Source organism: Channa argus, chromosome 20, assembly GCF_033026475.1.
Source record: "Channa argus isolate prfri chromosome 20, Channa argus male v1.0, whole genome shotgun sequence".
NCBI classification, from domain to species: Eukaryota; Metazoa; Chordata; class Actinopteri; order Anabantiformes; family Channidae; genus Channa; species Channa argus.
This window is the reverse complement of record NC_090216.1, coordinates 19,611,488-19,623,547: the sequence shown is the minus strand read 5'-3', so window position 1 is coordinate 19,623,547 and position 12,060 is coordinate 19,611,488. Positions and strand designations below refer to the sequence as shown.

The window sequence follows — 12,060 nt, the reverse complement described above, 5'->3', positions numbered from 1 at the left end:
AGGAGGAGGATAAATGAAGACACTTTCCTGAATAAATTCAAATGAACGAGGCTGCAGTTAAAGCATAACAAAAAGGGGTTAGTGAGTTGCAGGTTTGATGCTGTTATTTAAAACTATTTATAATCCAATTATAGTCTTTTTACCTTAATTTACTTGAAAACTATTTGTTCCACTAATATTGTTCTTTTAAAAAGTATCCTTGTCCAATCCGCTCCCAGTTTAAAAGCAGACAACCTCTCCACTTTTAAGTCTAGGCTTACAGCCTTGCCCTTTGATAAAGCTCATAGTTAACTATAATCATTCTGCTATAATTTTAGACTGCTGGGTGACTCACCACCCCAATGCACTTAGTTACTTTCCTCCTCTCTTCTCTCTCCTCTCCTCTTATCCCGCATTTATTTGTCATCACTGTATGACATTAACTTTGTGTCTTTTTCTCCTGTAGATGTGTTTCTACCTCTCTGTCTCCCTCTCTCTGTCCCTTTCTGCAGGTTTCCCCAGCTTTGGAGCTATGTGTTTTCCAGTGCTCAGCTACTGGTCCCACCAACCTGCCCAATGTTTTCACTCACCCCAACCAGTTAAGGCAGATGGCCGTCCACCCTGAGCCTGGTTCTGCTGGAGGTTTCTTCCGTTAAAGGGAATTTTTCCTCTCCACTGTTGCCTAGGTCTTGCATAAGGGGGGAATTGTTAGACTTTCTTTAAACATTTTTATAGTCTTGATTTTAATCTGTAAAGTGCCTTGAGATGACTTTGTTGTGAATTGGCGCCATATAAATAAAGTTGAATTGAATTGAATTTAAATACACACTTCTGCTTAACTTCTATGAAGAAATATAAATTTTCACACTGGGGCGACTGTGGCGCAGGAAGGTAGAGTGGTTTTTCACCAATCTCACAGTTGTTGGTTCAATCCCTGGCTCCTCCAGTCACACGTCAAAGTGTCCTTGAGCAAGACACTGAACCCCAACTTAGCTGCTCCTTTGAGTGGTAGCCAGCTGCATAGCAGCTCCCCCACCAGTGTATGATTGTAAGGGGCTGCCTTGGACACGACAGTAGCTCCACCTAGTGTTAAAAGTACACTTAAGTAAAGGTGAGCTATATGTTGGCCATATTCTACTATATTTTTGGAATTTGGCAGAGGAAGTCCATGTTTTTCATGGTATTAATCTGTAGATTAATCTATTTTTTGGTCATAGAGGTCACTGAGAAATGTTGTATTTAGATACTTTACAACCAAGAAATAACTACATTACACACAAACAAGACTTATTGTTAGATTACACATGAATAGACTTTGTGCAGTTAATACTTAAAGAACACATTTTATTATCCTTTCGGCTTTTCCCCTAAGTTCAGGGTCACCACAGCAGATCATTCGTACATATGTTGATCTGGTACAGTTTTTATGCATGACGCAACCCTTCCCGACACAATCCTTCCCAATTTCTACCAGGCTTGGGACCAGCACTGCCCACAACACAAGCTAGCACAAGCTAAGAACAGTAAATGTTCTTAGCTTGTGTTCACATGAACAGTAAATCCAAGTATTAACTGCACAAAGTCCATTCATGTGTATTCTAACTATAAGTCCTGTTTGTGTGTACTTCAAGTATTTCTTGGTTGTAGAGTGTCTAAATGGAACATATGTCCCCTTTACCTCCATATCATGTACACTAAGGCTTAGTTTACACTCTGGACAGCATCAGAGCTGTAGCTCAGCAGGACCTCAGGTGTTGTGATGCACTCATGGGAAACCAGAACTCAAATTAAAAACCCTCAGGTAATGTGAAGTGTCTGTCTTAAGGTGAAACATGCGAGTTATTTGACTGTCAATCTCCAGCAGGAATTGGGGTCCATGACCTGAGGCGATAGACAAAGAAGCATTGGATTAAATGGTAAAATATGTAAAAAAAACAAAAAAAAAAACAACCATATAAATTTATATAAATTTGGTTTTGGTCGCTCAATTTTAAAACATTCAAGCTTCAAGAGATTTTTTTGTCATATGCACAAGATGAACATAGAAGTACAATGAAATCAGCAACTATTAGAAAGATATCTAGACTGCAAACTGCTGCTGGGTGCAGACTATGTTTATTACGGTTTCTATTACGGGGGGGCGGGGGGTCCGGCCCGGGGTTTAGTTACGCTCAGTAGGTGGCGGTAATGCTCCTCAAGGTTCCAGATCACAATTTAAGCGAAGAAGATTTCTACACCGTTTTACCAACGTTTTGAAACGAGACTTCTTTGCGTATTATTATTTGACATTACGTAGTATTAGAGCGGATTGTACGTACATGTCTCAACCTGTCGGTTGTCAGTAAAATACGTGTTTTAGCCTGCGCTAAATTCCGTTTGGTACAATGGCCAGTGCATTTCCAAGTGTGTCCAAGCTAGTTGAGGATGCTACTTGTGTGTATAGACAGCTGTTCGGGGAAGAGGCTCTTCAAGTTGCGGTGTGTGCTCCGGGAAGAGTCAACCTAATAGGCGAGCACACTGACTACAACCAGGGGTTTGTGCTTCCAATGGTAAAACGCCATAACCACGACTGTTCACTCGCTGGGATTTGAACTTGTTGTTTAACACACCAAATGTCATGAAGAAAAATGTTGAGTTTAATGTTTACTGTGATCGTGGCGGATATCACATGACAATGACAATTGGTAAAACAAAAGTTTATTTTTTATTAAAGACCTTGTTCTGTCGTTTTAGCTTAGAATATAAAGATTCCGAATAATGTTTGGTGGGGGGTTTACATGCCAAGTTTAACAGATTTTCAAGTTCCACGTCAGCACAAAAACATGTTACATTTCCGGTTGTTTTTAATGGAGTCTGGCTACCTATTTCCCCTGACAAAAAAACGCTATATGTTTGTTTACTGAGCCAGGCACTGCCCCTGGTGACTGTGGTGGTAGGGAGTGAAACCTCTGGCCAGAATATTACCATAGTAACAACAACTCAGGATGCAGATGAGCCTCTGAGAGTGGATTTCAGCCTGTCCAGTGATGGATCACTGTCTCCGGGGTCTCCCAGCTGGGCAAACTATGTGAAGGGTGTTATACATCATTACAGAGGTAAACAATGACTGTATCCAAAGCTCTTAAATATTGCCTGGGACCTACCTCAATTAGGGATTACAGTTTATCTATGAAATATTAAATTGAACAGCTATTAAAAAGAAAGTTCATGTTGTCTAGTGAAATTGAATGACAAAAGGTGCACCGCATTGACACAAGATGGTACGCCTTCAGGCTCAATTATACTTCTCCGTCCATACACGTAAACGTCAACACGGACCTCGGATACGTTTGCATGTGTTTATTTTATACTGTAGGCATACTTGTTCAAAAGAGGGCAGTATGCGTCATTGGTTAGATAGGGATGTGATGCATTTAATAGACTTGGATAACTACAGTGTCCTTTGTTTTTACATTATAAATGATATAGAATATCTGAAAATATAAATAATATCTCAGAAACACAGTAAAAACTAAATGTATACACTAAAGATTTCATAAAGCAGCAGTACAACTATAGGATACATTAAACAACATATATACACATTATAGAAAATCAGTGTTAACAGGTATGAACGGCTCTGTTTCTTGTTCTACTTTTCCAATTTACTTATTTCCAGTTCCATTCCTGCTTCAATCCTGACTTAAGACATTATTCAGTCACCTTGTTCGACGCACATGTCCGCATAACGCTTTTGTTAAGATTTGGGATCTGGGCACATCGGGCCTCTGCAAACCTCTGCGACCTACAATTACCGATAATTCCCTTTTCCTCAGTATTTACGTATATCGACAGAGAAGTATAAATCTGACTTTTAGATTATTTTCTGCCTTTTTAACACTACAGGGCATTTTTACATGTTATCTCTGTTTGCCTCCTGTACTACAGCTCCTCCTGTCCCAGGTTTCAGGGCAGTAATAGCCAGCAGTGTCCCCCTGGGAGGGGGTCTGTCTAGCTCTGCTTCCTTGGAGGTGGCTTTCTACACATTCCTGCAGCAAATCAAGCCAGGTCAGAGTATTTACAGAAACTAAGCTTTGATAAAACCTTACTGAATTCAGGAAGAATCTAAACTACATTAAAGAAGGAAAATGTTCTATGGTTTTCAAGGAAAAGCCAACATGTAATGCTTGATCTTGTGGAATATTTTTTTGTTTGGTTTCCACAGATGATGGAGACAAAGTGTCCAAAGCTGTAGCCTGTCAACAGGCAGAACACAGTCATGCTGGTGTGCCCTGTGGCATTATGGATCAGTTTGTGTCTGTCCTTGGGAGGGAGCGCCATGCTCTGCTCATTGACTGCAGGTATTTTCAACACCCACTGAGAAGAAAATAATCCCACAGTTTTTCCTTTCATATTTTCTACCACAGATATTTTCCTCTCAGGTCACTGGAGGCCACCCCTGTCCCCCTGGCAGATTCAGGCTTGGTCATTCTCATCACCAATTCTAATGTGAAGCACTCGCTGGCCAGCAGCGAGTATTCTGTGAGACGCAGACAGTGTGAGGAAGCTGCTTACATCTTGGGGAAGGCCAGTCTCAGAGATGCTACCATGAAAGATCTGGAGGGTGTGATATAAATTTCTTTATCATTCTTTTGATACCTCTGCTCCTTCCTGGGCTAGACTGTCCTGACTCCTCCCTCAAACTGTCCTCGGTTTTTCCATTGATACAATTCTCTCTTTTGTCTTGTTCTTTAACTGCACTGTCTCACATTGCTATTTGTCTCATTCTTGTTCTTTCCCTTGGAATTCAGTTTTATCTGCTTTTCCAAATGAGATTGAAAAAACACACCAGTTCCTGTGTTTATCATGGACCTAGAGTCCTGATGTGTCTCTCCTAGCCTAGCATAAAGACTAAAAACTAGTTCTACAGCTAGCCCCCTCCCCGACTTACTACATATCATCCTTTTCAGCTCTACTGATAAGCTAACTTTAATTTTCTCCTCACATTTGATTTCAGCGGTAAAGGACAAACTGGATGATGTAACCTATCGAAGAGCTCATCATGTGATTGAGGAAATCAATAGAACTGTCCAAGCAGCTGAAGCCCTGAAGAGAGGAGCCTACAAAGAGTTTGGAAAGCTTATGGTGGAGAGCCACAACTCCCTCAGGTACAGTTAAAATAGTTGGATCCATTTGTAGTATGGTTGAGAACGGTGTCAGACTGATGTTGTAATTTGACATCCCTTTGTCAGAGATATGTATGAGGTGAGCTGCAGGGAACTGGATGAGCTGGTGTCCATAGCCATGGAGGTTGAGGGGGTGTTTGGCAGCCGGATGACAGGTGGAGGATTTGGTGGATGCACTGTGACATTGCTGCTGGCCCATGCCGTTGACAGGATTATATTCCGAATAAAGGTTACACACTCACACATAACTACAAAGACCACTTTCTGCATTGATATTGTCAGGTTTATTATCTATAGATAATATATTTCTTAAATCTGTGTCTGAAATGTCAGGCTGCATCATAATTCTAGTAGTCCAGTCAGAAACTGTGTGATATATGAAAGGGTAAACAAACTGTGTTGAAAAAGGACTTTAGACTCACTTAAGGACTCATAGCTAACTACACTGTGCTCTTCCAGTTGATGTTTTGTTTTTTTGATTAAGATATCATAAGCCAGTGGCTTAAAAAAAACAATTTAAACTAAATGTTTGTGATATGTAATTTGTGTACATACCACAGAGAACAAGCTGCAATATCACCCTACTTTGAAGTTCCCCTCATTATGAATGTTTTCAAAGAGAATGTGTACAATGACAAACATTTAAAAAAACTGCAATAGATGATAAGTCCACTGGTAGTATCATAGTGTAAATACACCTGGATCTTGAAGGTACAATCACTGGTGACTAAACACTCAGCAGTTCAGTGAAAAGGTTACTGTAAAGCAGAAATCAAGGGATGGATGGAAGAACATTTACAAATCACTGCATATCTTTTGGAGTACAGTTAATTAATTAAAAAAGAAATTAAAGAAACAGGCATAAGTTTGCCTAGAGCAAACCTGAAAACTGTATGACTGCGAGAAAACAGACTTGGGAGGACACTAAGACTCATCAGAGCCATTGTAGCTTGTAACTCTTTCAGAATTGAAATGGTGTCGCAAAAACCTTCACGTCCCGCATATTAATTGTTGGGGATAGACCACGTCAAGCATGTTCGGGCCCTTAGGTTCTTAGTGGGTGGCTTGGATGTTTTTTGAATTGGTGCATATTGGCACTTTAAGTTAAACCATTACAGTTTTTGTGTGGATACATCATTCAAACATCAAGTGAAATCCTTCCAAACCTTCTGCCATAGATTAAATAATTTTTAAAATCATGATAATTTGTGACATTAATATAGCTTAATTATTCTCACCCTGCAGTGTAATACAGCAGATTAAACAAAGCTGGTTGTGCTATTTTTGCAATTTTTGTTATTCTGTTTGCTAGAAAATATTTCCATTACAAAGAATTGAGGACATTGTTTATTTGTTCACGGGATAAAAAGCACTTAGCAGTGTTATAGCTGTCACTTTCATAGCAACAGTCCAGACAAATTGCCCAGCCCTCTGTGTTTTGCTTGGACAGCTCCAGTTTGTGTCTGTGCGTGAGTGAGCGAGACATCGTGGGGTTAGAGCTGAGAATAAAAGGGAGCTTTATGGAGACAGAGCCAGAAGTGTCTGGTTATTAGAATGCTGATCACGCTGGCCCTGTTTCTTTTCTACTTTAACATAGTCGGACTGTAGCCGTGCTTCTGGCTGACACTATTCAGAATCCTACAAGAGAAACATCAAGAAAATTACAGGAAACAAAGGACATCACATTTGTTTTAAAATAACAAGGAGAAGCAAAAGACCAGCAACTGTTGTAGGTTTTAAGCTCTGGTTTTATGAGTCTTCAGCTTTAGAAACAGACTAGGCAGATTTACTCACGTCTCCTTTAACTTGGCTGTATTCTGACTGTCAAAAGAAGCAAGTCTTTTTTGGAAACAACACTTTCTCATCCCTCATTCACTATTCCTGATCAGACCATAGTGACCCTCACCCTCTCAGCAACAGGTTTTCTCTGGATCACAAAAGCTTTGTGTCCAAGATGCTGAACCTCAACTCACTGGATGATTACAGCAACAGGAACTCTCACCATAACCTGGTGTCATTGAATGTTGGTGGAGAAATTTATACAACAAGCCTGGATACCCTGACCCGCTGCCGTGACTCAATGCTAGGCGCCATGTTCACAGGACAAATCCCTGTGGTTAAGGATAACAGAGGAAACATTTTCATAGACCGTGATGGGAAAGTGTTTAGGTACATCCTTAACTTCCTGCGCTCCGGTGCCCTGGATCTGCCAGTTAGTTTCTCAGATTTCGCACTGTTGCGGAGAGAAGCCGACTTCTTCCAAATACATCCCTTGCTGGAAGAGATTCGCCGCTATGAGGCTTCAGTTCCTCTCAGCCTTAGGGGCGGGCCACTAGGAGCCATGATAATTGTTAACGTTGAGTCTAAGGTATGTGTAATAAGGGTATAGCAGTTTTTGAAGTCAAATTTTTTATTATAATTACTAAAGCAGTCTATCTTATTAACACTGGTATGTTGTATTAGTAGAATTAATATATCTGGTGATTATATTTCTATTTAGTAGGAGTTCACCTCACAGTACAGAATATACGGTTGCAGTAGGACATTACAGGGAGATATACCTGGTTAATTTATTTATGCTTCTCTATTAAAAATGTTAAATGTACAGTTAAGTTGTGCAGTGGGTGGGATAAGCATTTAACAAGTTTTCCTGCAATTACCTTTTAACGGGTTATCTTGTTTTAAAACAATATACAATTTAAAAAGCCTCAAATAATATGAAAAAGTTGTTCCATTCGTTAATGGCTTAAATTGAGAAAGAAAGATCTTCTGGATTCTACATTTGGCACTCAGAGTTGACTGCCTTTGGCACTCTGTTTAGTGTAGAGTGTACAAATCTTTTCAGTGGTGGAGGCAATATTGTGTCATTCTGAACACCAGACAGAACAATACAGTACAATATTAAATTATAAAAAATCAACATATTTACTTAATCTATAACAGTGATGGTATAGTTGTGGTTTTAATCCAAGACTTTTAACAGCTTAATTTAAAGTGATCTAATTGGTTTCATAGTTTTATTTGGATCAACTTGAAATACAATAGTTGAAGTGAGAGAATATAGTAATATTCACTTCACGATATGACAATTTAAGCCAATTTGCAATGTTGCAATTGCATGTGACAGCAGCCACCTGTTCAGCATTTCACCACCTCATTCATTTTGAATAGGGTGGCCAAAACATTAGAAAAACCTCTTCTTATAATGAAGAGGTCCAGTACAACTCCACTACCCACATAGTATAATTATCACCTTTCTGAGAACCTAAAACCTGAGAATTTATTAAAAATAAACCTCCAGAGAGATTTGGAAGGGGCAGGTAAAAGTGTGACAAAGAAAATAATATGCATTGCATTCAAGGATCTTCATGTGACCCAGAGGAAAAAAGCTTGTCTGCAGTGAAGATCAGTGGAAGTGTTGTATGGGACGGTTTCTCGGACCATGGTTTCAGCTACTACAATCCAAAATATTCTGCAAAGGATACTATCGGCTAGTTCCTGAGTAAGAAAATAAAGTTGTTGGCATGATCTAGTATATATACATTTTATTTGTATGTACCTTGCATGACAGCTTGGCAAAAAATTATGCATTTATAAGATGTACTGATTTGAAGTGGGAGTACATGTGGTAATCCAGCAAAATTTTGATATTTTTAAGAAAGAACTAATTAGTAAGATCATCTGATTCAGCACTTTTTCTCGTTGGGCGTTCAGTAATTTTTTTCTGTGTCTTTTATTTAAAAGATTTAAAAGATTGGAACTGTGGGAATCTTAAAAACTAGACCTTCACAAAGCTTCTGAGTTGATGTTTAGTGTGTGTTTATATAATATCAGTTGACTTTGAGTGCATGTGTGTATAACGACATTGGAAAACTGATTCTCTGTGTCCTTAGAGAACTTGTAGTCAGAATACTTTATTCTCTTATTCCAGATTCGCATTCTTCACTTTAACTTACGGCATGGTCCAGAAAACTATGAACTCCGTACGTGCTCTGTCCATGCTTTTACAGTCAACCTCTTTTGTACATGGAGAGCTTTCCTTGTTATGCTTTGTGGGCACTTCTCCTATAAAACACCCCAAGGACTCACAAGTCTCCATCCCTGGAATCAGAACAGGCTGAAACTGGACTGGGTGCCAAGGCCTGATGAACTCCCGCAGGACCAGTATGACAAGCAGCATTACAGAGGTCTAATTGTCTGTATCCCAGAGGCCTCACAGTTGGATAGTATCTTGAACATGCATCAAAGCTCAAGTGAAATTACAGACATGCAGGGGTTTGTGGAAGAACTTCTTAAGATGTCTCTGGCTGAAGGGTTCAAGGTCGACATGGTGACTCCTGAGGCAGCTGAAATTTTTAACTGCACCTCACTTCGTCTTGTCAAGGGTTGAGTTCTGGGTGAAGAGCTAAACTAAACTAATATTTAATTAGATTAACTATTATTTATTTTTAATGAATTTTTTAACATAGAAACTATACATTTGTGTGTCACATTTGACTGTTAATAACCTTTATAAATGCATAGTTTAATTTCTTGGCATTTTTATAACTGTACAAATGACTGACCGTGTGGAGAGGCATTCTTAAGGAATTGTGCTTCTAGTGTTTAAAAAGTCCACAGAACACCTTTAACTGTGAACCAAGGATTGGGTCCTGATTACCTAGCATAGTAGTATACTAGGTAATTACTATACTTAAAGCAAATATTGGATCAAATACCATTCAAGTAACAAAGTCCAAACTTACAAGTTCAAATCAGGTGCAAGTTCCAGTGGGAAAATGGAAAGTATAAGCAATTTGTTTTTGGGACTGACAGCATTTTTGATCAGCACAGCCTGGCTCAGGTTACATTTCAGCACTATAGTGGGGTGACTGCACTATAGTTAACTATCCTAACTGCTTATCTTGTAGAGCGGCCGTCCACCAATCTCGCAGTTGTTGGTTCAATCCCCGGCTCCTCCGCTCACTTGTCGAAGTTTCCTTGAGCAAGACAATAAACCCCAACTTAGCTGCAAGGCAGCTCCCCCCCTTTATATAAGTGCAGACCATTGACCATTTACCTCACTGTACTGTAACAAAATAATCTCAAGTAAGTGTTCCTCTAACAGACAAAATCAGATTTTTGCTAATAAACCTTGACTACATATTGGAAAGTTGGAAATGAACATATAGCCTGAAAAAAATGTTACTGTCCATTAACTATCCTAACTGCTTATCTTGTCAAAAGTTATAGGGTTGCTGGACCCTTGTGATAGACTACGAGTAAGCCTAAATCAAAATTTAATTGTAAAGGGTGTGTAAGTGGTGTAAATGCTTGACAAAGTCTTAAATCTCTGGAGGCATCAGTTCCTGGGGTTTTTCAGTCATCAGAGTTTAGCAGGCTACAGGCAACTGATTGAACGAATATAGTTAAACTTTGTAGAACCAGACAAGCAGTTTTTCCTTGTTTCTAGGATTTATGCTAATCTTAGATAGTCAGCTTCCAGCTCTAACTTTGATTAATGTACAAGGATAGACAAACAAACATATTTCCCAAGTTTCATTCCACATGTTGAGTGGACATGAGGCCTGGCATCTCTGAAGCCACTTCATCCTCCTCATGCACTAAATGTTTTAAAAAGGTGAAGTAGTGCTTACGTAGGCTTAGTAGCTTAAATATGCTGTAGCTATTCATTAAACTGACTCAGTTTCCAGGTTTGACTTCTACGCTTTAAATAAGTTACAGGGGAAGTCACGTGACTTATAGACTAACTTTAGTCATGAGGAACTTAGGACTAAGGAGGAAAAAATGTCTTGTTAAAAAAAACGTTATGTTCCTTTTCTCTGGCTTCTTCTCTTAACTCCTTGTGGGAGATATGAGAACTGTGGGAGATATGAGTATGAATGGCGCTTCAGCTACGATGGACTTTTTGACTTTGGCCTATAAGTGAGCCATTAGTGCACATAACATAAGTCTGTGTGAAGCTTAACTCTCACATTATTTGTATTAAATTTATTAATGCCTTAAAGTTACAGCAGCTCTGTGCATTTATTGTCCATGTGTGTATGTTTTGTTTTTCCCAACAGGAGCGATACAGTGGAACCCCGACTTTTTATGTCACTACTCCTTCACAGGGAGCTCGTGTTCTCAGTCTTTCCTGATCTGAACACCTCTGCAATATGAACAAACCAGATTAATTTCTTTATATAGGATTTACTACTTGATTTGTTTTTATTCTTAATATGAAAATGGTATGCTATTATGAAAACTTGAGATTGTTAAAAGCATTATGCATATGTGTGAAAAGTGCCTTCACAATAAAACCATGGTTCTGGGTAACATTTTTCTTGTCTCAATTGTGCAACTTCTAGAATGTTGTTTACTTGCATGAACTATGATGAATCTTATTACGTTTTGTATTATTTGAATTTTAAAGGGCAACTTCACCAATTTTCAACATGCTTTTTATGGCTTTTTATTTGGTAAATGTACATTAATCCTTTTTAACTTTCCTCTGACTTACCTATATTAAAATATTTCTCTGCTTCTAGCTTAAAAAAAACTCCAGATAACATGAGGTGCGATGAGGGTTCTACCAATGGAATGGAAAGTATAAGCAATTTGTTTTGGGGACAGACAGCATTTTGATCAGCACAGCCTGGCTCAGGTTACATTTCAGCACTATAGTGGGGTGACTGCACTATAGTTAACTATCCTTACTGCTTATCTTGTAGAGCGGTCGTCCACCAATCTCGCAGTTGTGGGTTCAATCCCCGCTCCTCCGCTCACTTGTCGAAGTTTCCTTGAGCAAGACGGTGAGTGTTGGCAGCTTTGAGTACCAATAGGTAGAAAAGGGCTATATAAGTGCAGACCATTTACCATCACCCAGAAGAGTGTTTTATGGAAAAGCAGGTTGACCATGATTACAAACTTCATA

The 12,060-nt window shown here is 39.1% G+C and overlaps 1 protein-coding gene across 4 annotated transcripts; it reads left to right on the top strand.

Annotated features, from left to right (window-relative positions):
* Positions 1 to 2,183: 2,183 nt before the first annotated feature.
* Positions 2,184 to 11,462, top strand: galk1 (galactokinase 1). Of its 4 annotated transcripts, XR_010911863.1 has the most exons (9): positions 2,187 to 2,528; positions 2,888 to 3,074; positions 3,907 to 4,026; positions 4,184 to 4,319; positions 4,401 to 4,582; positions 4,976 to 5,126; positions 5,211 to 5,373; positions 8,506 to 8,646; positions 9,076 to 9,216. XR_010911863.1 is itself a non-coding variant. In XM_067488383.1 (8 exons), the coding sequence occupies exons 1-8, from the start codon at positions 2,364 to 2,366 to the stop codon at positions 9,532 to 9,534; spliced, it is 1,563 nt and encodes a 520-aa protein (XP_067344484.1). In that variant the 5' UTR covers positions 2,184 to 2,363; the 3' UTR covers positions 9,535 to 11,462. The 4 variants fall into 4 exon arrangements, 3 of the variants coding, with proteins under 3 accessions (XP_067344484.1, XP_067344485.1, XP_067344486.1); XM_067488383.1 differs by lacking the exon at positions 8,506 to 8,646 and having other exon boundaries at positions 2,184 to 2,528; positions 9,076 to 11,462; XM_067488384.1 differs by lacking the exons at positions 8,506 to 8,646; positions 9,076 to 9,216 and adding an exon at positions 11,210 to 11,462.
* Positions 11,463 to 12,060: the final 598 nt, after the last annotated feature.